This window comes from Malurus melanocephalus, unplaced genomic scaffold (assembly GCF_030028575.1).
Source record: "Malurus melanocephalus ecotype Western Australia unplaced genomic scaffold, MMel_1.1 scaffold_448, whole genome shotgun sequence".
Lineage (NCBI taxonomy): Eukaryota > Metazoa > Chordata > Aves > Passeriformes > Maluridae > Malurus > Malurus melanocephalus.
In genome coordinates this window covers 159221-186410 of record NW_026623680.1, presented here as the reverse complement: position 1 = coordinate 186410, position 27190 = coordinate 159221, and the positions used below count along the sequence as shown (strand labels likewise).

The 27190-nt window shown below is 36.3% G+C and overlaps 1 protein-coding gene across 1 annotated transcript in view; it reads right to left on the bottom strand.

Moving 5' to 3' along the window:
• Positions 1-14698: 14698 nt before the first annotated feature.
• Positions 14699-27190, bottom strand: part of RPGR (retinitis pigmentosa GTPase regulator) — a 37039-nt gene continuing 24547 nt past the window's right edge. Inside the window, exons 8-15 of the mRNA XM_057380343.1 lie at positions 23911-24066; positions 23267-23391; positions 21960-22139; positions 20959-21124; positions 20486-20592; positions 19711-19776; positions 19081-19128; positions 14699-18732 (exon numbers count right to left, since the gene is read on the bottom strand). Coding sequence (XP_057236326.1) covers positions 16228-18732; positions 19081-19128; positions 19711-19776; positions 20486-20592; positions 20959-21124; positions 21960-22139; positions 23267-23391; positions 23911-24066 — 3353 coding nt within the window. The 3' untranslated portion in view covers positions 14699-16227. The remainder of the gene's footprint in view (positions 18733-19080; positions 19129-19710; positions 19777-20485; positions 20593-20958; positions 21125-21959; positions 22140-23266; positions 23392-23910; positions 24067-27190) is intronic.

Below are 27190 nucleotides of genomic sequence, written 5' to 3'. Positions count from 1 at the left end.
GTGATGATGAATGCAGGATAGGGGAGGCCTCATGAAAGAATCTGGGCATCTGCAGCACTTTCAAGGACAAAGCTGAACCAACTCCTCGGACAAAATCAACTCTGGACACATCTGACCATATTATACAAAATTTAAGCAACTCTGAAACTAGGAAAAAATGAAGGAAGAATTGGAAAGCAACCAGCCCAGCTGGGCCAACTTTTACCAGTTCACTGGGATCCAGTGGGTCAGGGATGACTTTGGTATCACTGACCACCAGGGACCAGAAAAGAGACAGGACAGAAGAACGAACACGTGTAAAGGGGAGGGAAAATATTTAAATGATCTCAGGGACATGRTTTATCATATGCATGTGTGTTGGCATTGCTTGGCCTGGTTTTAGGTGGCAGAGGGGGCCAAGATGATTCCTGGGAGAAGCTTCCACCATGTCCAGCAGAGCCAATCTCTGATGGCTCTGAAGATGGACATGCTGCTGGCCAAGACTGGGCCAGTTAGAGAGGCTGGTCACACCTCTGATGACATGTTTAAGAAGAAAATCAAAATAAAGCRGAACCGAGTTTTCTTTAGCCAGAGAAGGAGGAAGAGGAGGTGAGAACATGTGAGGGAAACAACATGGAGACACCAAGGTCAGTGGAGAAGGAGGGGCAGGGTGACCCATGCTGCAGCAGTTTTGGGWRGACTGTCTGCCCATGGGAGGAGCTCATGTTGCAGCAGTTTTGGGATGACTGTTGYKSWKRRRWTTKGRMYWWKSYKGRRGRRKYTKKKGRRRRSYKKYYYCCTKKGRRAGGRWCCCMMSGSMMMRKMRGGGRARGRMYTYYYYYCCYKRRSMWKGRARRAAAWYYYMRSSAWKRRMYKRMCCMAAMCCYCMWKSCCYKSYYCCCSKKSYKKYMRSSGGRARGRRGGRRGSGKTKGGRRGRAAAAAMSGKYYYYTWARGGSYTWWTKKTKSYTYYYMWYWWTMYTYYYYKRWTYYSKTWRKWAWWAAMYYMWTTTKSMAMYYYWAWTTKRRSCYKKTTTKSCCYTTKGRRKKKTTYYYYCCMRKTYCYTWWYYTKRMYYMWTWAMCCYTTKKTWAWTTTTTTTYYCCYYYYCTCTGCCCAGCTATGYCAGCYRTTGTGGGTGCCTGSTGTCAGSCCAGGGWCAAACCACRACRGCATGTTTATTCTGGGAAAATCAATGATTATGAATGTCAAAGATAGTATATAAAAAAGAATGTTTTCTGCACTCAGCCTGCACAATATTTTGGAGGAGATATCTCCTTGTGCATCTGGCTGAATAAAGAATTCCTGCTTCTTTATTCTACATTGTTATTAAGCAKTTTTTATTTCTATTGATTTTTGGCTCCTCCTGCTAAGTCTCCACTGGAAGAAAAGCCAGGCTGCCTGGGAGAAAMATGAATATTTAGCCCATAATGAACAATTTGTTATGCCACTGTATGCCACGGTAACTCTGGTTACATTATTTTCCTATAAGAAAAGCTTCWCTGGAGACTCATTAAGGTGTGGTTGTTCACAGGATACAGGATTAGAATCCAAGTAAAACAAGAGTGAGGGTGTCCAGTTTTCACTGRGCCTGGTTCAGTGAAGAGAGAGGCCCATCAGCTTTACAGCAATTTCAGCAGGASTGAAGGTTTTCAGCACCTCTCAGAAATAAAAGCTTTCTCCCTATCCCAGTTTGGCAGGATATTTGCAGATGTGCACTGCTCTTGGGCACTGTTTCCACTGGGACTGCTGCCATTCGTGAAATTAGGCACAAACTCAAGTGACTTCTTCCATGACGGCCTACATGTTAACTTGAAAGTTTTACTGCTCTTTTTTTCTGTGTCAAAACAGAATGAAACATATATATTTCTAAGTAACTGAGTACCCTCATACTCTCAATATCCTTAACTAGGTTGTTAAACAAAATAATGTCTTATATCAATTATTATAATTTTTCAAGAGTATCATGCTGGAAGTCATACTCTGCAGACTGAAACAGAATAAAATTATTTAGCAAAGAAACATAACATGCCCGTATTCAACTTTTCACATTAAAAACCCCGATATTTTGCTTTAGAACACCAACAGGTAAGGCCACAGAACTCCAGCAAGGTGCTGATAAGCATATCATTCTGAACTATTAAAACTACCAATAAATACCAAGAAAATCATCTSCCTATTTAAAATTACAGCAATCAAATCAATAAAAAAAGCAGCCATCAACATCTCGAGTCATAATGTTTTCAAGTAAAAATTGCATTATGTGCTTTAAGACTGTCACATTTTTACATATTATAACAGTGTTAGAGCAATATACATGTATTAACTTTCATCCTTCTGTCCTGGTTARTCACAGTTTCACTGGAATTCTCCASTGTATGATTCTGATTTTCATCCTTACTGTCTTCACCAGGTAAATCTTCCTTTKCTTTTTCTTCRCTCTGCAATGGCTTTTCAGATCTGTCTTCTTTACTGCTACATACATTCTTCGGGCCTGTCAGTGGCTTTCGCTTAAACAGGGAAAACTGAAGTAAAAAAAACAGGTAAATTATATGACTGAAACAGTTAGCAGTGAAATTCATAAAAAAAAGCACGACCCCCTTTGTATATCCCAAAATCAAATGAGGCTGGCAAATTCCTCCTTGGTAAAAATAAATCTTTTTTTCAGAAAAAATTACTAAAAATGTTGATGAGAAACATTTGCAATATTTGAAATGTGTGCAAAATAGCACATGGGAATCAGAAAATTTAAAGTAATTTTGTCAAATGACACACTGTACAGTTTGTGCAAAATACTGCAAGTGGTGCAATTATTTGGGTTTCTTTCAACTAAGAGCCTGAGGCAAGGTCCAAGAATAAAGCCCCAGAGCAGTAAGTGCTTACTATGCCTCCTGATAAACGTGTGTACTGCCAGTAATGACAGTGCTTGTGTTCAAAGTTAACTGGTGTTTGGGGTCTTTGCTCAACAGGAAACTCAGCAGCCTCTGCAGGAGCCTCTGGATCCTAAACCTGGAAGAAATTCCACATCAGGCACTCCTCAACATGCTTATATACCTACACAGAGAGATATATATGATCACAAAAGCAGTGCATATTGGAAATAGATGCAAGGTCAACGAGCTCAGCTGCTGCTTTTGGAGTCAAATAGAGTGGGAAATATTTTTAGACAATGTCCCAGAGGAATCAAGCCCTAAGTTTTCACCTCACCAGTACATGATGTGATAAACAATCTCCCCTTTACAGGCATGCCATCCATGAAGAGGTGATAATGGGCTTTTTCTTATTTCTATTATTTAGAAATTTTAAATTATTTTACAAAAAAATAAAATAAAATCTTAAACAGAAGGAACAGGTTTCTCAGCAGTTTAATTATCTATGCAGATCATATAAATTGAGGTATTTGTTTTGGTAACTATCTTCTTGGTCACTAGCAAAGCTAGAAAGAAACACCAGGCCACAAACCTTTTTTCTCCCCACATTTCCTCCAGTTTTTTGGTCATCAGTGTTCTCTGAAGAATTGTTCACAGTGTGATTGTCAGTGCTTTCTTTCTCTACAATAATATAAACATTTAAATTAACTTCCTTCCTATGCATGTAAATCAGAAAAAAATTGCTCTTCAAATTATTTTTGAAGTACAAGTCACTAAATAAAACTTTCAAAGTAATCAGAATATTCAGTTTAACTTGATGCCCAGCCTGACAAGACTATTTTTATTTTTTAATCTCTCTATATAATGCTCTGATATTACTCTCTAGATGCTCAATGCACTTATGGCAGTGTCAATATATCAAATATTTTTACTTGACACTCACAGTTTCCTTTTGGTGACAGAAGATAGTGTCTTGCATTCTTATTTGCAAGTATATTCTAATTTGGGAAAGCTGACTTTTAGGGCAGGAGTTACAGTTAAGGAGGAATTTTATTCCATAGAAACAATTCTGGGAAATAAAAAAAACTTTCCATCTCAGTTGATGTTMCTGTGTTTAAATTTTCCTATACTCCCCATATGAATCATATACATTTAGGACTTACTATCAAAACTTCCAGATCACTGGATAATGGAAAAATATTTAAGCATCCCTTCTGTACAAGCTATTTCCATTATAACATTGAAAATAAATGGCATAGCTTCTTCATTATAAAGGCTGTGCTCTGCTTTATACCACACTTTTCTTTCAAGAGAACCATTCCAGATTATTACAAAGTTTCTAAAATAAAAGAAGTTCTTCACATGCAGGGCACCCAACTTCATGTTCCCCAGCTTTTCTAAAGGGATATACAGTTCACATAAACTGTAATCAAAACTACAAGGAGAATCTAGGCATCTTCAGCATCCTGAACAGTGTTCAGTCATGACCACATTTCACCTAAAATAATCTCTTTGTGAATGGAATGAGGAAATGTCAGCTGAAAAAAGATGAGGGAGCATTCTGAGAAGCTTCTTGATTGAAGTGAGGCACGGGGCACCCACAGAAGTTGCCTGAGAGACAATACAATTACCATGACTTTGGCACTGCAATAACGGCTCTTAGTAAGGCACAGTCCAGCCAAGAGAGTCCTTCTTGTGGACTTCCTCCAATACATAACTGGAAAAAGTATTTATTTCTTACAAATCATTAACCATTAATATGGAGGTTTGCCTCTCAAATTTCATCACCTCACAAGAATTGCTTCACCAACTGCCGACAAGAACTGTGTTGTCCAGTATTTCAGTAATATTGTTTAGAGAAGTTCTATCTGTCTTTAGAATGTCCATTTCTTAGGAACTGTATTCTTACCCTGCTGATCAATGGTCTCTTTCTGAGTAGTCTTCTCTGTCTGTAGACACACACACACACACACAAAAATTATTTCAAAATCATTTAAAAAAAAAGATGAACAACTTCATGTGTTCTTCCCTCTACTAAAACCACCCCAAACAACAATTTTGCATTTATAGGACAGCTACATATATTAAAACTGAGGTTAGCTATAGAACCAAATTCTTCCAGGGACTAGTAACTTAATAGGAATAAATTCTTTTACCTCTCCAGTTTCCACAGTGCTACCACTGTTTTTCTCTCCCTCAGGTGTTTTACTGTGTTTCTCTTTTTCCTCTTTTGCCTCTTCTTTTTCTGTTCCTTCTCCTGCTTCATCTTCTTCTATTTCTTCTTCTCCTTCTGCTTCTTCTATTTTTTCTTCTTCCTCTTCTTCTGTTTCTTCTTCTTCCTCTTCCTCCTCCTCCTCATCATCATCATCATCATCAATCTCTTCATCACCAGACATGTTTTGTTCCTTTGACAAAATTGCCAAAACATAATTTTGAAACTCAAGCTGCACAATCATCATGGTCCTCATCCTACACCAGTTCATCACACAGCAGAATTGAACTAGGAACAAAACTCAAAAGGGAATGTTCTAAGGAGTCAATAGAATAAGGAGACCTCAATCAAGGTCTGCTAATTTTAATCTATCTTAAAAAAACCCAGATCTCCARGGAACATTGAGAATGCAGCTGACTTTTATGTTTTGACAACATGTGCCTCCTTAGAGGAAAAGTAATGAAAGCAAACTTCTTTTTTGGAAAGAAACTATTTTTTTTAAAATTGTTGAATTACGCAGAATTGATACAAAAAGCAGCAGTTCCAACACTGAAATTCAAATCTATTTCCCAAGAAAATTAATGAAGAAATACCAGGTACAATGCTTTGATTCATATGATTCAATGCAGACATTATAATTTGAATTTAAGTTATTTTCAGCCTAAGATTGAAGTTCAATGTAGTGAAAATAAAATGGCCAAKGGCATTATAAAATAAATATTTAAAGGCACAAATTTTATTTCTGTATAATGTATAGAAAATGAACCAATTATATCCTTTACTCCCTTCAAAACAGACTGTCATTATTATGCCATTATGTACTTATAACAGCATGAAATACAATATTTAAAGAAGAAACAATATCCTTCCCACTGCAGAAATATAAAGACCTAAATCAAGGATTTCCAAGGTCAGATCCAACGAAGCTTCATCACTGCCCAGAAAGAGAACATTTCTGTCCCACTGCAGCCAGTGCCACGATGGTAACTGGTGGGCAGTACCTGCACACTCTTTTGGAAGTGTGGTAGAGGAATGAGTTAAATTGAATACCTCTCTACACCAAATATTGTCTCCTATCTTTTGTTAATATTTTCCTTACTCCCTCTTACTTCTCTGGGTTTTTGCCTTTTGTGTCCACAGCTGTTCTCATGGTTATCAGAAGGTAACTTGCTGGTCAGGTTCCTTTGGTGGAACTCCTTTGCTAAGCATGGCTCAGATATCCCAGGAATGTGAGACATCCTTACAGGGCACTTATGTAGATCTGCATCATCCTGGACCCCAGCTCACAGCCTACAGCACCTAAAACCACCCTAGACTGATTTGTTACAGCAAATGAGCCATGCCCCTCATCCAAAGTAAGAAAGGTGGAGGAGAGAGACTCCTTTTAGTCCAGGGACACTTGCTCTTGTTTAACTCAACAGCTTCCCAGCCTGACCCCGTTTCCATTTGCTGCATTGGCAGCTTTTCACAGGTGRCTCTGGCTGCCACCTCATCTGTTCAGCTCCTAAAATAACACATTTTGCATCATAACTCTGATAGCACAGTTTTATTACTGTTACCTCTGCTTGCTCGTTTATAGGCACATTTCAATGTTTTTACCAATGGTAGTGAATGATCTGAGAATGTCATACTACAGATATGCTTTTACTTTAAAAGATTAATCATCTGACCAGTAAAAATTATGCCTAGAGGACTTAATAATCTAAGAATCTAGGCTGCTAATKAAAGCACATATTTGTGTCTATATATATTTATGTATTATATGTATATGTTACATATATATATTATATACGGGTATAATCTCTTCATTATTCTCTTTCATCATGCCTTAGGAGATTTATTTTCTTATTTCACTCTAAATTACTTTTTCAAAGAAAGATAATGCTGTAAGGATACCCTCAATACCTCTACAGTTGAAACACAGAGAAGCTTATTTGGCTGAGGTCACGCACAGAAAGTCAAAAGTGGTAAAGAACATCCAAGTGAAATGTTTTAAACTGATTTAATTTAAGCTTGAGGTTCCGGTTTCTTCAAGGACAAAACAGTGGTCTGGATTATGAAACAGCCTTAAATATTTTGTACCTCTAATACAAAAAATCAATACAGCAGAACAACAATCTAGAAAATATGACCTTGCAGATTTAACACACTATACACATTTTTGTAGAGCTGTCTTCTTTGCTTAATTTTTTTTTTCATGCATTTATTCTGTTTTTCCKGTAAATCCACACCTTCATAATTAGACATTTTTAAGGATAAATTCACTGTTTCCAAGCTTTAGGGGACAAATGACCTGGCTTGCACTGGTTTTGGCCAAAGTATTGCCTTAGTGGGTGTAACTCAGTGGGTATAGCTGCAGCTGGCTTTTGTTTTTTAGCAAATAAATACAGAATAAAGACAATTCTTTACAGACTGTTCTATAAATAGGTGGTCTTATGTCTACAAAACAGAGGGTGAAAAAAAAAAAAAATCACTGTTCTGTATTGTTGTCTCACCTTATGTCACGCTCTGGCTAAAAGAGAGTCTCACTGAAGACTGAGACATCTCATGGTAGACATTGCTCAAATAAGAGCTGCAAACTAAGTTTCTCTACATTTCTGTTACTATTTCATTGTTGACCCCTCCTGCTTAGTTTATGGAAACAGCTCTGGCAGATGGGCTGCTCTTAATTAGCATTTCAGAAAGGAAGGCTTATGGTATCTTTCCACATCTCCCCAAGAAGTCAAAATAAAGCTCRCCACCACCATTTTATGTTCCTAGGGGAAAAAATCTCAAAGCCATGGATTTGAGTTGCAGATCTTTTAAAAATCTGGTGAAAACTCAGGGATGAAGAGAAAGCTGTAATTACTATGTGTACCACTCGAAGTGGAGAGTTCTGGGAAGCTCTGGTTTACAGACATGTTTCTGTTTCCAGTTGCCTTGGAAACGGTTAAAAATCCACAGAGAAGGTTATTAAAGAGAGTTGAGAATGAGGTAGGGAGCTACGTGGCTCTTCYTGTGTGGTGTTCTGCCAAGCAGCCATAAACCAGCGATTGTTTAGCAGAGTTTTTAATCATTTAAGGAACAGATTTCTCCCATTACCAGCCCAGCTCAGTAGCCTGAGATGGCCAAAAGCATTGCCCTGGCCCTCTTRGATGTCTACAGGACAAGTGAATGGTGTAAGTACCTTATGTAGCACATAACCTATATGGCTGTGAATTAGAAGGCTCTCAGTAGGTGGATATTGGATCTAAGGAGGTTGAGCATTGGGCATTAATGCAGGGCTGAACAGTGCTCCCTTTGCAGAGCTCCAGTGAAAACAAAAACAAAACACATTTCTACAGACTWTCTTCCTGCTTTGATGCAGGACTGAAGAGGAATAGGTAGAGGAATCACATCACATGTTACATTCTGCTTTCCAGAAACCTAGTACACATCACTGTCACTCCTGATCTGTCCATGCTGGGAAAATGCACCCGGTTAACATTTTCCTAAAACAGCATTGCGAGCAACAATATCACCCACGATCTTACATACAGATGAGAGGAAAAAAAAAACCCAAACCAAAGAACTCAGTTTACCCTTTGTGGGTTGGAGGTACGTGGATGGGTAGGCATGCAACATTTTCTTGATATTGATCAGGAAGGCAAAGTGACATCTGATGACATCCTGACTGAAAATAATGCCTGACAAACTGAGCAAAGCTAAGATTYATACCTTATAGTTTCTTACCAAGCAGTTAYAGAGACAGCTTAACACCTGAAAATGCACCTAGTATTAGCCACATGTCATCATTTTGTACCTATTAATACAAAGTTAAAGTACCTATTAATACAGCTACTCTAAGCCTTAGAGGAATATCCTTCACTTTAATGATTATTAAAGAAAGCTGTCCAGTTTAAAGACTAACAAAATTCAAAGACATGAGTACTCAAAGGAGAGATTTAGCAGCTTATCCTTCCACTTACAAGCAATAAGGCAGCCAAATTAGGCTTTCCTTGTATATTGTCACGGWGACAAACAGAAAAGCTCAGCTAAATACACTTAAAAGAGTTTCCACTGAAAAGCTGAGCCTACCACCATAACTTGTCTAGAAGTTAACATTCAGCCTTCTACTAGGTTATACTGGTTTCCTAATTACACAATTTTATGTTAAGAGCACTTAACATGGATTACCCATTACTTATTACACTTCCTTAATGCCACTGTTGTGTTAGCATGGATTACCTGTTACTTATTACACTTCCTTAATGCCACTGTTGTGTTAGCATCTTGCAATCCTAGGAAAACCCTGCACTTTTAATTTCAGGCACACAGCAGACACTGAAACCCCTGGGAACCAGTTTTATGTCAGGCAGGAGTTTCCACTGCTAAATGTCAAAAGTTAAAATTTAAAGATATTTCTACCTTCTTGTAAATATGATGGAAGAAAACATATTGAAGTAGCAGTTGCCACGTAGTGATACACTAATTACCCTGGACATGTGATGACTAATTAGCACAACAATGCCCTCCAACAGGTTGCCATCAATATAGGATAAAATAGTAAATACACAGCCAAAAATGACATTTGYAGAGAATTACTGAACAGACTCATTTTCCTTCAAGTTTTTTTCTGCCTATACTTTGTATTTTATTTATTAAAAGCCAAACACAACGACCTCTGAATCTCCACAGACCCATGCACTTTTGTCACAAGCTGGCAGGGCACATACTTGGCATTAAGAGGATTAATTGGATTACATTTATTAACCAAGGCTTTAGGTGTCATCCTGAGACTGCAYAGTGACATTTATTACACTGAGTAGCCAGTAATTTTTGAGGGCATTCTCTTAAAGATTATTTCACAGCTGGCTTTGGTGTAATTATTCTGTGGTTTGCCAGCTTCCTGCTGTAGGTACATGAAGAAAGATGTATCTCTGTTTTCTTCTTTAAGTAACTACTTACCAGTGTATAAAATTGCATTGTAAAACTACAGTCTGAAAAATTATTTATACTTTCAGTTTTTCATTACAGATTTAAATAGTTATCTAAAGGTTTCTCCTCCCAGCAATTCAACAAATTTTATGTTTATTCCCCAAGATAAATCAGCAGCTGAATTAGTTCACATGTACTACAGCTTCTCTATACAAAACTGGTACCTTCTCATAAAAGTTTTCTTTCTTTGGAGAGCAAATAAAAAACATAAATTTCCAAGCAAAAAAGAAAAAAAAAATTACACAGAATTTTTAAGGTTTTTTGTGAAAACCATAAAATAGGTTAGAGACTGTTTACATCAAGTATAACCCCTTATGAGGTATTTTACACAGTAATATAAATGCCCTCTAATATTCAGTCACTCAGAAATAGTATACCAGTATATCTCCTAGGTACTTAAACAAAACAAGACAAMTATAATGAGTAATTCCAAATCAGAATATGTTAGTGTTATCTGGAAAACTTACTGTGTCTGTGTGAGATACTGTGCTAGATAAAATGAATTCTTAATGCAAACAGACACAGAGAAAAAAAATTACTTGGGAGTATTGGCCCACACTTGGATGTGGGCTGTGCATATTTTCCAAATCCTTACAGAAAAAAAAAAGTAGTGTCTGGAGTTTGTCATGCAGCTCCCACATATTTGCAAGTGAATGAGGACAGTCACTGTTTTGTGCTTTTATTGTGCACATATCTTAGAGTACTGCATGTACCTCCCAAATCCTGTGCTTTTTATTGAAATCCTGCCTGATATTGAAATAAAAAACATGCTGGTTTTTATTCAGTGCTTTGCTAAAAATACTGGTAAAGGCAAATTTTCCAAAGCACCAGAGCAGGCAGGCAGGCTTTTTAAGACACTGACTCTGTAAATTCCTCAAAGGGTTGCTCCATAAGTCACTGCTAAAACCTCCACAGCYTGCAAGACTGAGTCTCAGGGGAGAGCTCACATTTCAAAATATTCTGTTCTAGAAGTGGTGATTTTTACACAACCATCACTAATCTGTAAGCCCATTCCAATTTCATTGATTTTTCAAGGCCCACCCCACTTGRTGATGCAAATGCCACCAGCTTCCCCATGGAATTGTTCTCCACMTCGTGCCAGCACTCATGGAAGTTCCCCCTCAGCCACTGCAAGGCTGGCTTTAAAGCAGACCTTGACTTTTTTCTGTACCCTTGATACAGGACACATTCAGGTTTGCTTTGTTCTTTTTCTCCTCACAGATGATAATGAAGTGCYTAGTAAAAGAGGTTCCATTTTGCTGCAGTTCTGCTGCTGTGTTTCTAATTATGAAAGTCATTTTGTGCCTTGGATAGATGCTGGATAGAATGAAAGTGAAGTATTTTATATTTCCTGTAAGAAAGCCAGGCTCTGCCAGGGTGGCTCACAATCCCAAGCTCCTTTTAGGTTGGTATTTATTGCTCACTTTCCAGTCAAACAGCACAGACAGGCTCTTGTACTAACATTGGTACACAGTGCATTTGAAAAACTACACTTCAATACTGCTGTGATCTATATCCTTACAGAAAAAGTGTTACATATTAAATTCTGTATAAAGTTACCTTTGTTCYTCTCTCTCACTCTCTCCATTTGACAGCACAAATACTTTACATTGCACACAAACCATAAATGTGACTCTGTGTGAAAGGTGCAGTAGTYTTGAGAAATTATGATGTTCTAAACCCTTAATGTAGAACCTGGGACATTCCAGAAGATTACCCTGTAACCCCCTGATTTTTCAATGCTGGAGAAATAAGAAAACCAGAATGGTAAATATCTTTACACTAGACATTTCAGGGCTCTAATAAGAATTATGTTCATAACTAAGCATGGGGTTTTGAGATAACAGTATTCRTATTTGTTTAAATTATTATTGCAAGAGGTTCCCAAGCAAAATACCAATGGGCACAATCATAAATCCTTCAAAAAAAGGACTGATTAAGTGTACTTGCTACTTCTTTTGGCAATAGAAAAATAAAACCTCTGTTGCTCTCTGCAATGCAATTTTCTGATGCCAAAACTGTCTCTCCAAAATCCTTTCAATATGCAAAAAGTTAACCTCTCCTGTCTCCATTAAAATGTGAACAAGTGYATAAAAATATTACAGTGAGTGACTTCAAATCCCAAACACGCTCAGAACTTCACTGAGGACAATACTGTGGGTTTGCCATTTATGCAAGAAAAGTGTTTGCTCAGTTGCTCATAGAATGCCACAGGATTAAACACTGTCACTTCCACAATTAGAAYTGAATTGAAAAATTACCCTTTTATGTTTACTTTGCCCTTTTTTGGCCTTTTTACAGATCTGAAGATCCTGCTATTTTTGAGTTTGATTCTGTTTCYCTTAATGTTATATGAGAGATAAGATCTAGAAGGTAGTGTCATCTTGGGAGAAAGTAAGCTGACATTTATCTTAAAAGATGCGTAAAGGTCAGAAAAACTAGGAGAGAAAAAACTCTAAGAACAATGAAAACTAAAATTAGATGTCCTCTTCTACATGATTCTGAAAGGCCCTGTTCTAAAGAATATCCATGTACTTATCCAGATAAAAAGCTGGAACAAAAAATTACGAGTGAAACCCATTCATTTTATGTAGTTTRGAGAAGGACATTTTTGCTATTCAGCATCAATTATGCTAAGAGATCTGTTTGAATAAATTGTTTGATATGTTCAGCTATCATGGAGAAACTTACCTGCTGAAATTGGGCAGGCATGAGAGAAGAGCTGTGCTCCAGAATATTCCAAAGTCACCCAGAGCACCCTGACTTCTGACCAGAGCTGTGAGGGAGGAGCAGAGCTGCACTTCACCCCTCTGAAAGTGCCAGAGGTGCTTGTATTCAATACCTGCTGTAAAAGGAGCAGGTGCATCTGTAATTCTGTCAGTGTGTCTGTGAGATTGGCAGGGGGAYTAAGATTTCTGAGATGAGGTGTAGGGACTGCTTAGAAATKTACAGGTGCTTACGAAAACCTTATRGATGTCCAGTGTTTGCTGTCACCTGCTGTTTTTGAATGGGTTCAAGCTGGTTGATTGCTGGTTAACTGAAATTAATAAATCAATAAACCACTTATTCTTGATTTAAACCATAGAGCTGAACAGTTTTTCCATGTGAAAATCATTAGGGAATAAACTATGAAGAGGGAAAAAACGCTCTTAYTTCTGATATAAGAATACAAAGACATCAAATGATGGTACCAAAAGACAGATGCAAATAAAAACAGGAGCTGCTTCTCCAAACGATATGTAAAGAAATCTAAGAACCATTTTCCAAAACATGTACTGGATACAAAACAGGTTAAAAATTGATGGAAAGCAACTCATGTGAAGAAAATGGATGTTAAATGTAGTACATCTATCTTCTGAACCACAAACTATTGAATACGCTGAATATATTTATTTTACTGAATGATTACAGGGGAGAAGTAACACTACATGTTTGTGCTAATATTCCAACATTTTTTTCCCCAAGCACTCCCCAGTAGCCACTGGTAGAAAAAGATGGATAGATCTTTGGTCTGGGCAATTGTCTKTTGTTTTCTCTCTACTGCAGGATTTTTTTCTCTATTAAAAACTAGTTCAGGACTATTTCTGCCATGTTGCTTCAGTACTGCATATAAAKCTTTTTGTATGCCACAATAAATACCAAGGACATACTGAATTTTCACAAAACCACAAGCAGCAAACTTCATAAACCAGTATGAGTCAAACTAAATGAAATTCCACTCGTTAGGCTAATGGAGTTCCAAAGTCCCCTCAAAGCCCAGAAACATTGGCACAGAGCACAATTTATGTAACGAGTCTGTGGAAAACCCTTGGAAGTGCTGGACTAAAGCTCTGCTTTTCCCCTACCACAGGAATGATCCACAAAACTGCATAAATCAGTTCTCAAATCAATGAATTTTCATCCAGACAAAACAAAGGAGATGCCCATAAGCTGGCTTCCTTCACTCTCTTGGAAAGCTTTATGMTATCAGCATATGTTAAGAGAGAAGCAACAAATGGCTCTGTTTGCCTAAGAATTTAGGTTAAATGTTTCAACCAAACAGTAAATGAAGGGTCATTCCTTTGTGGAATTGGAAACCATTTGCTTTAAAATGTTCTCACTTTTTTTTTTTTTCTCTCTCTCTCTCTAGGAAATATTTTCATTAGAAATAACAGGGTTGTTTCTTTTTTCAYAGCACAGTTTTCTTCCGAAGATGAATTCTAGAATCACAAAGTAGATATCATATCTAAGAAATCAAGTTTTAGGCCTATAAAAATACTTTTCAWTATTACTCCAAGTTAAATTATGATAACGTCCTAATCTTTCATAAGAAAGATAAGATAACACATAATAGCTCCAATTAYTTTCAAAAGGAAGTATTTTCACAGCAGTTAGGTGATAACACAACACTTTGACAAAATATCTGATGACTCCACTGTTAGAGAGAGCTGATTTCTGGGGAAGGGCATTTAATGAATAAAATATTCTCTAACAGAAAATGGGGATACTTACTGTATTCCAAAGACACATGCTGATGTCAAGACAGTGTGTTCCAGGGAATTCCAAAGATTGAAACAAATTTTACCAGGACAAAATACAGTCACTGGGCTAACATTTTACTGTAGTTAGGGATGATAAGAAATGATCTCACCTTCAGTGCAGGATATGGAGGGTGTGAGGAAGGCAGGAAGGATGGACCTGGACTAGAATTTACTGGCAAACTACCAATCTACTACAGGCTATTTAGAAAAAAAAATCTGGAGACATTGTGTTAAATATCATTTAATGCCAGTATCTTASAAAACAACATTAAAAAGTTTCATAATCTCAATGTAAACATCTTTATTGAATGACATTTACTCATTTTGATTCCTTGCTTCTGCTGTCCTCATKTTCAAGTAGGGTTTACATAACTATTTTCTAGAGAATGTCAATACTGAGATCTCTTTACAAAAATTTCTCAGACTAGCCATTAGCATAATATTCAAGTAAAAATGCTGCATGATGAGTCCCTATCTCTTCAGTTACTAGTTGAGTCCCTAACAGTTGAAAGAGTGATGAATTATCTTACAAAAATAATTTACAAGATTTCCTTTTGTATTTTAAGGAAACTGCAAAATTATTAACTTTGTCTTTTCCAAAAAGAATTCAGACTTTCTAGMCACTTTCTTTACAATTCCATCTGGCTTCTTGGTTTACCTCTTTCTGGAGATTACAGATAGAATTTTTCAGGAGGGAAACCCATAAATCTCCTCCAATGAGAAGAAGTTTTGGCTCTGATCCTGAAAACATAAATTTGTTTCACCCAGCAACAACATATATTCCTCTCTTTGAGTGCCTTAGAGTTAGAGAGCTGATGTTGATGTAATGTTCTCTAGGCAGGCATAGAATCTTTTGTGCATTGCATATTATAAACAAATGTGATAAACAAAAATGTTTTACAGATGAATATTTCAAATTCTTAATTATATCTAATCACCAAATGTGATGTTCAAAAATTATCCCTGAACTCTAATGTAATTTAGGCCAGATACTGAGACTTGTGTATATCTTTTTGCACAGAACTGTGTGCTGATACYAAAATAAGAAGTCAACCTTAGGGCCTTTGGAAAATCCCATCACTTACCCAGGCCTGCATTTCCATTTACCTCCCATCCACTGACCTACATAAATTTGGCAACTTAATCCTTTTTTTAATTTAAGTACTTGAACATTTCACCAAGGTATGATCAGAATAAAAGCAGGGGAAATAAATTATAGAGTGATACTATAATTTAAAAATAGGTACATTTGCTGGTTTACTGAAATTCCTCTCAAGGAAGGCACATTATCAAGTAAACTGTCCTGCAACTAAAATTGTTGTATTGCTGATTCAAARGCAAAGAACATTACACTGTTACAATGTACAATTCATTTTGTCAGCATGACATTACACTTTAATTAAGAGGCAAACACAGTTTACCTCCTCAGCAATTATTTTTTTGTATTTTTTGGATGTCATACACAATAAACATGATTGTGAAAATGATTGTATCAACAAATTATGATTTCTTTCATAAAAGCTTACTAAATYTAAACATTTTCTCCAGTATTTTTAAGAAATTGGCACTTAAGTTATATGCATAATAATGTGCTTTGACTCCATAAAAAGTTTCTTTTAAGTAATAAAAATGAATTTGTCATAGTTCCAAAGTTTCCTGAATAGGCTTAAAATGCATCTCCAGTAGTCTATGCTACTTTAGTGTTAAATAATGAGGTAGCACATTGTTCCAAAATTGTTCTGAATTATGTAAACCGTTTGCTATATGATGTTTGGGCTTCACATTTTGTTTAGAGCTGTTTGGTAAAGCAGTACCTTTTGTCTTTTCTGGCTTCCTGGATTTGTTCTTCTTTTGTAGAGGTTTACTACTATAATTTTTCCTCTTATCTTTTGCTTTTTCCTCTTCCTCTTCTTCTTCCTCCTCACCTTCATCTTCTTCTCCCTCATCCTCTTCCTCTTCTACTACATTCCCTTCCTCCTCTTCTCCTTGTCCCCCCTCTCCCTCTTCTTCTTCTTCTTCCTCACCCTCTTCCTCTTTTTCTTCTTTCCCCTCTTCCTCTTCTCCCTCTTCCTCTTCTTCTTCCCCCTCTCCCTCTTCTCCCTCTTCCTCTTCCTCTTCTTCTTCTTCCTCCTCATCCTCTTTCCCTTCTTCTTCCTCTCCTCCTTCCTCTTCTTCCTGCCCTCCCTCTTCTCCCTCCTCTACCTCTTCTTCTTCCCCTCCTTCTTCCTCATCTCCCTCTTCTTCCACTCCTTCTTCCTCTTCACCTTCCTCTTCTTCTTCCCCTCCCTCTTCTCCCTCATCTCCTCCAACACTCTCTTCTTCCTCCCCTAGTCCCTCATCTTCTTCCACTCCTTCTCCCTCTTCATCTTCCCCTTCCTCTTCATTTTCCCCCTCCTCTTCTTCCTTTTCATCTTCTTCCTCCYCYTCCCCTTCTGCTTCTGCCTCTATTTCTTCTTTCTCCTCATCTTCTCTTTCCTCTTCCACTTCATCCTCTCCCTCTTCTCCTTCTTCCACTCCATCCTCCTGCACTTCCTTAGTTTTCATMTTTGCATCTTCTTCCTGTTCTTCTTCAGATACCTCTTCTTCCCTCTCTGCCAATGATTCTCTAAACTCCTCCTCTTCTCCCTCTTTGTCATTTTCATTCCCCCTTTCTTTGTTTTCTTCTTCATCTTCCTTTTCATCTTCTCCTTCCTCTTCTGCCTCTACCTCTTTTTCTTCCTCTCCCTCTCTATCTTCCCCTCCTTCCTCACTCTCATCTCTTCCCTCACTTTTAATCTGTTCCTCCTTTGCTTTCTCAGTGCCTTCCTCTTTCTCATGCTCCTCYTCCATATCCTCCTTTTCTCCCTCACTCTCCATTTCTTCTTCCTCCATTAACCTGCCTTGCTCATCTCCTTCATCTTTGCCATCTTTCTGATCAGCCTCCTCAGYCTCCTCTGCATCCTCATTCTCACTGTCTCTTTCAGCCTGTGATTTCTCTCTTTCATTTTCTTCCTCATTATCTTTTTCCTCTTCATCCTTTTCTACCGAAACTTCATCTCCATCTTTTTTAACATCACTCTCTTCTTCTTCTTCTTCCTCCCCTAGTTTACCTTCACTGTCAATTGTTTCATCTAGTTTTTCTTTYACACTTTCACCCTKTTCACTGCCTTCACTCTCCTGCTCCTGATCMGATTCCTCCTCATTTTTTATTTCTAATGACCTGTCTTCAGCCWTTTCACTGYCTTCACTCTCCTGCTCCTSATSAGATTCCTCCTCATTCTTAATTTCTAATGGCCGGTCTTCATCAGATTTAGCATCAGAGCTTGTTTCTTCCTCCTTCAGGCTTTTTAAATCAGTCTGTTCTACACATTCTTTCTCATTGTTTGTARCTTGCATCTCCTCAATCTCACTGTCTTTTTCTAAGTCCAAATGTGTCACTTTTTCAACTGTTCTACTTGCCCTGTGGACAACTCTTTGTTCATAGTAAACCTCTTTCTTAAGTATATATTTCTCGAGATCATTAGTACTTTCCTCAGTTGAAGAAGATGATGAAGTTACAGATATTTGTTTCAAAAACTGATGCTTTTTTTTAAGCCCCCTCTGTTCTGCACTACTTTCTTCTCCTGTGACACATATTCTTTCACACTTGTCAGATTTTTCAACATCATCCTTTATTTTGCTTTGACTTTCTGTTGTTTCTTGATTCCCTTGCTGTTTAACAGCACTGTGTTTTTGCACAATTAAAGAATCAGTCTGGGGCTGATCCCTGGGAGCAGAAGGAAGTACCTCTATTTTAAGGGCTTGCTTCGATTTAACAGCTTTTGGCTTTTTATTGGAAGAATTTATTTTTTCAGTCAGAATTTGATTTTCAGTGGGAAGATTATAAGTTGCATCCTCTCTGAAAAATTCAGGATTTTCCACATGTTCTTTTTCCCTTTTCAATAATATGCTTTTGTCCCTAATTTCTTGAACACCACTTTTCAAAGTACTATCAGTGTGTCTATGTTCAGATTTGCCTTTCTTTGTACTTTTTTTGGCCTCAGGCTTCCCTACAAAGGCACTACTCTTTCTTAAATCTTGTCCAGGTGACTCTGAAAGTGAGGACTGCTTTTGTAAAGACCCAKATGTTAGTTTTGAGCCCTCCTTCGTGAAATGAGAATCCCTGTTTTTCAGCCCACCCTTACCATCTCTTTTCAGGTTCACATTTTTATTGTTCTTCTATTCCACACGAGGAGCAGAAAATTAAAAAGAAAGAAAAAAAAAGCATTAAAGACAAATGGCAGCGAAAGAAAAAGGTTACAAAAGCGTCTGAACAAGAAAAGAAGCAATTTGTGGAAGGGGATTAGGAGACAGCATAAAAAGTAGAATATTTCACRTGAAATGAATTTACAGGTGCACATGTCAGAAGAAGGTAGTGTTCTGTTAATGATCAGTGTAGTGCTACACTTTCCTCACTATCCAAGAGAATGCAGTAAGAATTGTGCAGCCAGTATGACATCCCATAAACCAGGGCAGGTGCACTGCATGAGGATGTGCAAGCAGAAGGAAATTAGTACATTCTCTTACACCTTCCTCATTTGGAAATCTTCTTATGCACTCACTGTTATGCCCTTTCTAAGAAGTTTGAAAATCTTCTGTGTTTCTGCTTTAAATTTTACACTTATTTCACAAATTCTGCAGAACAACTTTTAAAATCTAAAAGAAAATTTCAGTGAAATATAGCAAAATGCTGAAAAGCTGGGAATGCTTTAGGAGTGAAATAGGAAGGTAATACGGAGTATTTTAATTTCATAATTAAAACCAGTATTATTGCTTTTAAATATGCTCCACGGTAAATGTCTTTACACTGCATCCCCAAATATTTTCTTATCAGCAAGTTAGTAGAAAGGTATGTTATCACATGATGTTACAATGTGTATATGATWGCCTCTTGCTCCTTAAACTGGTGAAATCTTCTACACTAATCTCAAACTACACTGGATATGTGGTGTTCTACATGCCTGCCCAAATTCTSTTTCACTTCAGTCAGCTTCTTAGAATTTTAGGTCATGGATAATCAGAACATTAGCAAGAGGAGGTCTATAAAATTTGCCTGGCTTTTTTAAAATTCAAAGCAAAATAATGAAATATAATACAAAAATAGCAGCWTTTTCAAACATCAGTATAAGTATACCAATATATAATCAGTTACAGTACCTTCTGTTTTTGGAGTGGTGATAATTTTAAGGACCAGTCACCRGGATTCAACTTCATTGCATGTGTCTGCAAAATATAAGACCTCTATTAAAAAATAAATATAGTTAATAGGGAGAGCAGCATCAAAGCCCAGTTCTACTAAACAGAGYTATTTTATGAACATTTTAATACTATTGCACTATCAGGGTGAGACAAACCTGTATGATTATTAATGTTTGGAAAGGTGTACAAGCAATAAGGTGAACATGGATTGTAAATGAAAGAAATATGTAGGAACAAGCTGGGGAATCATCAAATAATCAAAATGTCTGGATTTTGGTCTTCTCTTTAATATRGTCCACTTGTACTAAAAAAAACTTCTCAAAACAGGAAAAGATGATCTTCTGCTYCATTTCCTGCAATTCTGTCTTGGAAATCTTCAAGAAAATCAAAGTCAGAGACAGAGATCACCATGTGGTATCCAGCATCGTTTTCCTTTTCTTCCTGATTTCCAGAGCTAAAGGGGAGGAGACACTGCACTACTTGGACAGCTTCAATCTCCTATCACAATATTAATTAATAGGAAATTAATTAATTCCTATTAATTAATTAATAGTAAAATTAAAATGAATTTTAGCATGCCCATTTAACAATGTGTCAGTACTTCTTGGTGTCACAAACAACGTTTTGGGCCAGTCAGGAATTCTGTATTAGAACCYGAAACACAATTTAGCTTCTTCCATCTTCCCCTGGATAAAAATCACTGAATTACAGATTCATTATTGGAATACATTACCAWATTTAGGATGTCAGTTGTATCTCCAAGGTTTCTGTCAATATTTTCATTATCTGAATCTTGTTCTGTAGGGACTTCATCAGGTTTATCTTTTTGATGATTATTTTCTACAAGGTAAAATAAGGGGAAATAAACAAACGTCATAGGAACAAGCACTATGTAGCAAACAGAACACCTCAGTCTTATAAAATAGAGATTATTTCTATTTTACTGACATGGAACTGAATTTAGAAGTTTTTTTTCTTTCATTCAAGCCTCCTCTAAACCTTTCAATTTGTTTTGCCAACATGAGTAAGTGTGAGGCAATTTTTTGTCTGTATTTCTCAGCTTTCAGGTCTGTATGCTGCCAGACCCTCCTAATGTAAGAGTGAACCTAAACCTTCTTTCATGCTCAAACAGAGCATTTGTTTATGAATTATGAGAGTCAAACGATTCTTATCAGAAAACAGCCACAAAAAGTGGGGACACTTCACCTTTTTCATGGTCTCTATCCTTCACAGATGCAGATTTAGGAAGACTTGTTGAAGAAAAGCAGAATGGGCTGGTGCTGCTCATCACAGGCAAGGAAGATTTTAAGAAGCTTTTCCCCACTGGAGGCAGAGTTTGTGCCATTCGAACAAACTGTTCTGGTGACCTTTCCTTTRGAGGATTAAAAACAATAAATTGAGAGAAAGGGTAGAAATACAAAATGTAAGCAACCTCTCATATGTAGAAGTGGCATTTAATTTTAGCTGATGATACAAGGTTGTAGCTTAATAAGCAGAAACAAATACCTTTAAAATTTAATTAACTACAGTCTTTAAAAGTGGGCAGGTACACAGTGGTAGTTTTAAGATMATTTCTATACAATGATTTCAAGCAATCCTAAAATATAAAGAAAAATAACTTTTTWAAAATATATTAAATTAAAAACTWGTCTCTCAAATAACATCAAGGTATTTAATCAGCAACATCAATAAGTTTTTACAGAATGAATTCAGGTTTTGGTAGAGTCAGTTTCAGACAATGAACCAACTCATTGTGCTTTTAAAGGCAATCACATCAAATGTGTAGTGGAAATAAAAGAGCAGAAAGTAATATTTTAMGTAGCTACATCTATGTTCTCCTTTKATATTTTATAAACTATGAAGTTGTTTAATATATTCAGAGGGAACAGCAAAAGAGTCAGGCCGTTACTATTTTTTAAAAAGTATTTCTAACACAGTTCACAAAATGCAAAGGAACAGGTTTTGCATTTTAGAACAAAAAAATTGCAAACTCAATTTGAATCTCTTTCACAGAAATAAATAAGAAACATCTGACCAATCCCTATTTTTTCCCCCCAGCCTCAGTTTTTGGGAGTAAGGTAAAAATACATTTTTCATACATTAAAATTAAACACTTACTTTAAKAAGATATATGTATCTGCTTGGTAAACACTGTGATTGTAGCTTTARAAGAGAAGTATGGCAGTTCTAACCAGCTCTGAACTTACCCTCTCTCGACGTCGTATTCGTGCTGCTGATAATTGCAAAGTGTTTGCTARTACAAAGTCCCCACTTGTTTTAGGGATAGTAGCAGTCCAACGAGGCTCAAATAAATCTTCCAAGATTACTTCAGATCCTTTAGGTCTTGGAGCAGCAAAAACCAGCATGTGACAACCACCACAAGCAACCTATGGATCAAAAAAAGATCTGATTACTTCATTTGCAAGTATCAAGGATGTTATTTGCTTACAACCATCTCTAGGGGCTTAAATTATGAGAAAAAAAATAGTAAGTATATATCAAATGGCTTCAAATTTAGTTCCTAATTGCACTAACAAGATAAAATTACTTAATTATGTTAATAAATGACTACTGATCTAGGTTCACTTCTTCGTAAATAAAATATATTTGTATTGAACAGAACAAAAAACAGGTCTGTCAAAATTTTTATACTGAAGGTAGAGATATTTCCATTGACTTTCATGAGATTTTAGCTAATTATTTTTATAAAAGTCAAATGAGGGCAATACTGATAGTTTCAGGGACTCAAACCTAAACATTTTATCACAAAATCTACAAAATGTAATGCAAATCCTACACCCTCCAACAGACACAGTATTAATACATAAAGATCAGAGGTTGCACATTTTAAAAGGTTTAWAACAATCACTGCTTCAATAAAACTTCCTTCACTTCTAATTCCAATAAACAAACAGAAGTGATCAATAGACTTTTGTCCCAAATGTTGTTCAATCCTGAGTCATATTAGCATTTTTTATGCTGATAATTCTGTGACATTTGTTTCTTCTATACCTCAAAAAGCAGATGAAAAAGCTTCCCTTACACAATTCTCAAAAGAAAAGACTATTCCTCCTTTCTTGTCCAGTTTGGATTAAAAAAACCCAACACTTCAAATTTTCTTAAGGTTTAAAAAATATCCCTCTGTACAAAAATTTTCAAAATTGAAAGGATGACACTCTGGTGTTTATAGAAAAGATGCAAATTTCCCYATACTTCCAACCATCTAAGAGCAATAAATAATTAAATTTATAAGCTACCACAGCTCTATWGACCAAAACACCTTATCACAGGAGTAAAACCCTAAAAAGCAATCTGTATGTGTAGTCCAAGTCAAAGACATTCTAAACTAAATGAACACGGTGCTAAGCATGTATAATTTCCATTTTCCTTCAGTTATCCATTAATTAATTGTTATAGAAAGAAAAATTCTATAATTATTTCAGCTCTCATTAAGAATGTGTTTCATTAAAAGATAAATATTTTGATGTCTGAGAAAAACGAACAAAAGTTTTACCAAAAGGACCGTGAACTTCAAGAAATTATAACACAGGGTGGGATCAAACAGATTTGTAAAASTCTCTTCTCCAAATCCTAACTTGCCATGTCGTCCATCTCCAAAAGTAAACATGAGACCATTCTCTGCATGTGGGAATAGAAAGGATGTTAAAACAAAAATTCCATACAAAATCAGGACAGAACCATTACAAACAAAGTAATGGGCTATGAAAGAAAGGAATATTTCCCTTCCAAAATCAAAACCTGAACAATTATTTTTAGATSTTCAACAGATGAATATGATTAAAAAATATGCATGTTTTCAGACAACGTACTGTCTGAGATGTTAGTCTAGACAATTTGTAAAAAAAAAACACCGCAACAAAATAATAAGATTTTAACTGTAAAGAAAAACAAAGGCTTCTAAACAGGAATATGTGTTAGCAAGGCATGACTAGGAGGTAATAATTCCCCTGGAGATTCCGAGTTATGCATGGCATGGCTGTGAGTCAGAAATTCTTATCAAATCCAGCTTTCTCACTGACYCATTTCACCTTTAGACCCAGTAATGGATAYGTCTGCTACTGCTCATCCTACAAGRAAAGCTTTTACAATATCATTGAGGRTTGCTAGAAGTGGTTCCAGAGYTTTGCACTCCCATACCTGCTATCACAGCAGTGTGGTTTTCCCCAGATGCAATGTTACATATTTTATGCCTCTTCARGTGTTTCACAGACTTGGGTACTGAACTTTCAAACACAAAAGTTCCATGTCCCAGCTGCCCATACTGTCCAAGTCCAAAAGTATAAACATCTGTCTCTGAAATTATACAGGCAAAGTTAACAACAATTATGCTGATACATATATAATATAAATAGATTATATTTATTTATATATTATACTTTCTATTAGCCAAATGGAAGGCCACTGACATAAATATAATAAAAAGCAATGTTTAATCAATTAAAAACTTACCAACTAATTAATTACATTTATCAATTAATAACATACAGTAAAATTTTAAAAAGTAATTGAAGCACTAAAGTATAGATAGCAAAATTTAAAAAAAAACCTCAGAAACTGAAGCACTAAAGTATAAACAGAAAATAATTTTAAATGGTTCAATACACCATATATTTTCTAACATAAATGCAAAATAATCCACTGATCATATGTACACAGTTAACAAAAAATGAATGGGAATTCACAGACTACAATCAATTCAACACCACAATGTTTGCGTGTATATATATATATATATATATTTTCACAAAAGCCTCATTGTAGTTTCTCATTACCACCATGCACATTGTATGATCCTAAATTTAACAGACAAAACCTCTTTAAACCAGTCCTAATTTGTATGTAAGAAGAGACTGGAACAGTAACAGGGTAAGTTTCAGTATTCTGCTCAGCTACCAAATCAACCCTGCAATAAATACAGAGAACGCTATAATTGTATTATCTTGTGACAGAATAATCATCTTTCCACATTTATATTTTGTCTGTTTAATGGACTGTGTGTGCCAGGAAAAAGAATAAGAGCTTCTCCACAGCAATAAAGATTCTTGGTGTGTCCGTCCCTGGCACTCCATCACAACGAGGGAAGATTGTAAAGTTTGGAAATCTTGATGAGGTCATGCTTGAACAGAGAAGTTTTTTGGGAAAAAAAAAAAAAAGTCTTCCTAGAATTTGATTCCCTGGCCTTTTTTCTTTTGTATGTAGGSAACAAAGGAAAAGTGTGAGAAATTCTACTTAAAGTTCTTGAAAAATTATTATGAAAAAATGGGAAAGATTGTGAAGGATAAAATATACTCCATATAAGATAAAAAGAACTTTCCCATTTCAAAGGAACCATGACGAAATTGTGTAACACTACATATGGAAATGTTCTTTCTAGAAAAGATCTTGCCGTTTCTGTACCTTTTAAATTTTTCCATACTAAGATATCATGARCTCATACTATTAAAAAAAAAACCCAACAGTCTCTCTCTCTCTCTCTCTCATTTTTTTTTAATTCTAGATAAAAAATATTGAGTAAACCTGATTTCTAACTAAATGTAATAGTAAAGCTCCCTCTGCTGGAAATTTTAGTGCAAGAAAGCAATAATTTCTCAGGAGATTTAAAAAGTAAAACAAGAAGAATTTTCCTCTGATATTTASACTTTCTGCATAGGAATCAAGAAACTGCACCTGAAAGACAAGAGCTTTCTCTAAGCAAACAAAGACTCATCTTCATTTTAGTAAACTGGCTTCTCAGGATGACTGATTCCATAAATTCTGTCTAGAACTACTGCATTTGTTTTRACAGTTCTTTGGAAACATGGCTTTATCTGATGGACATAATCATTCTGCATGAACTTTGAGGTTTTTTTTCTTTAATCTTAGCATGAAACATGCAATGTCTTCTGCATTTTTGTTTTTTTTTTTAACTCAGATTTTTACCCAAGTTACTCTATTCAGGTTTTTACCCAAGTTACTCTACTCCCATTTCTACCCGAGTCACTCTACTCTGATTTCTACCCAAGTTACTCTACTCAGCTTTTTTACCCGAATTACTCTACTCGGATTTTTACCCTAGTTACTCTACTCCCATTTCAACCCGAGTTACTCTACTCCGGTTTTTTTACCCGAGTTACTCTACTTGGATTTTTACCCGAGTTATTCTGCTCCCATTTTTACCCGAGTTACTCTACTCCCATTTCTACCCGAGTTACTCTACTTGGATTTATATCCGAATTACTCTACTCCCATTTTTACCCGAGTAACTCTACTCTTTTTTTTTTTTTTACCCGAGTCACTCTACTCCAATTTTAACCCGAGTTACTCGGATTTTTATCCGAGTTACTCTACTTGGATTTTCTACCAAAGTAACTCTACTCAGATTTTACCCGAGTTACTCTACTCAGTTTTTACCCGAATTACTCTACTCCCATTTCTACCCGAGTTACTCTACTCCCATTTCTACCCGACTCACTCTTCTCCCATTTTTACCCGAATTTCTCTACTTGGATTTTTACCCGAGTTCCTCTAGCCCCATTTTTACCCGAGTTACTATCTAAATAATCCTATACAGTCTGATTTGTGAGTTCTGCCGGGAAAAGGTAGAGCTTTTACATTCTTTTTGTCCTCTTTTAAATGGGTGCCTTGGCTTTCTTTTCTTTTTAAAAGACCTTGAGACGGAGGATGAAAAATCCAACGTTTTACATACTAATACCCTAAYGTTCTTATGTCAAACATTCTATTCTCAAAGGTCTGCTTCACTTTTTTCCTTTGAAGAGTTATCTTTGCTTTCCTTCCTTCCAGAGAATGAAAGGAAGTCATATATCCTTCTATAGAAAAAATTTATTCCCAGAGGATCTGTCATCATCTGAAAAAAAGGAAGATATTAAGGCCACTCCAAATCATCAGTTTCTTCTCCAGTTTCTAGATTCACAGTTACTATTCTTCTACCTTTTAAAACACCTTATTGCCAAAAGTACACAAATCGTGATTTCTGCTCTCCTGTATTTCATTTGAAAATGATGACACCAACAGCTTTCATTTGCAGCAGGAAGTATCTGCACGCATTGGGGGTACTTGGTGGGTTTTTTTTCAGTCTCTGAGAGAACAAATCTGGAATGAGGATAGGATCTTCTTGGACTGGCTGACTGAGTGCCATGAAATGAATAGCTGTGTGCTGTCAACCCTCCACATGATCGAATTTTTAAATGCAATTCTGTTTATTGTCTAGAACAACAGCAAATATTAAAGGGAGAGATAACAATAGAGCTTGTAAAGAAGATGGTTTCCAGTATCATCAGCATTTCTAAAACCAGTCTTTAAAAACATGGGKTTTTTTTCTAAATCATTGCTTTCAACAATCTAATTACTACTCTCCTGGAAAAATAATTGAGTTTCCCCTTTTTGGAATTTCAGAGCAAAAAAACCCCCAAAGTTATTT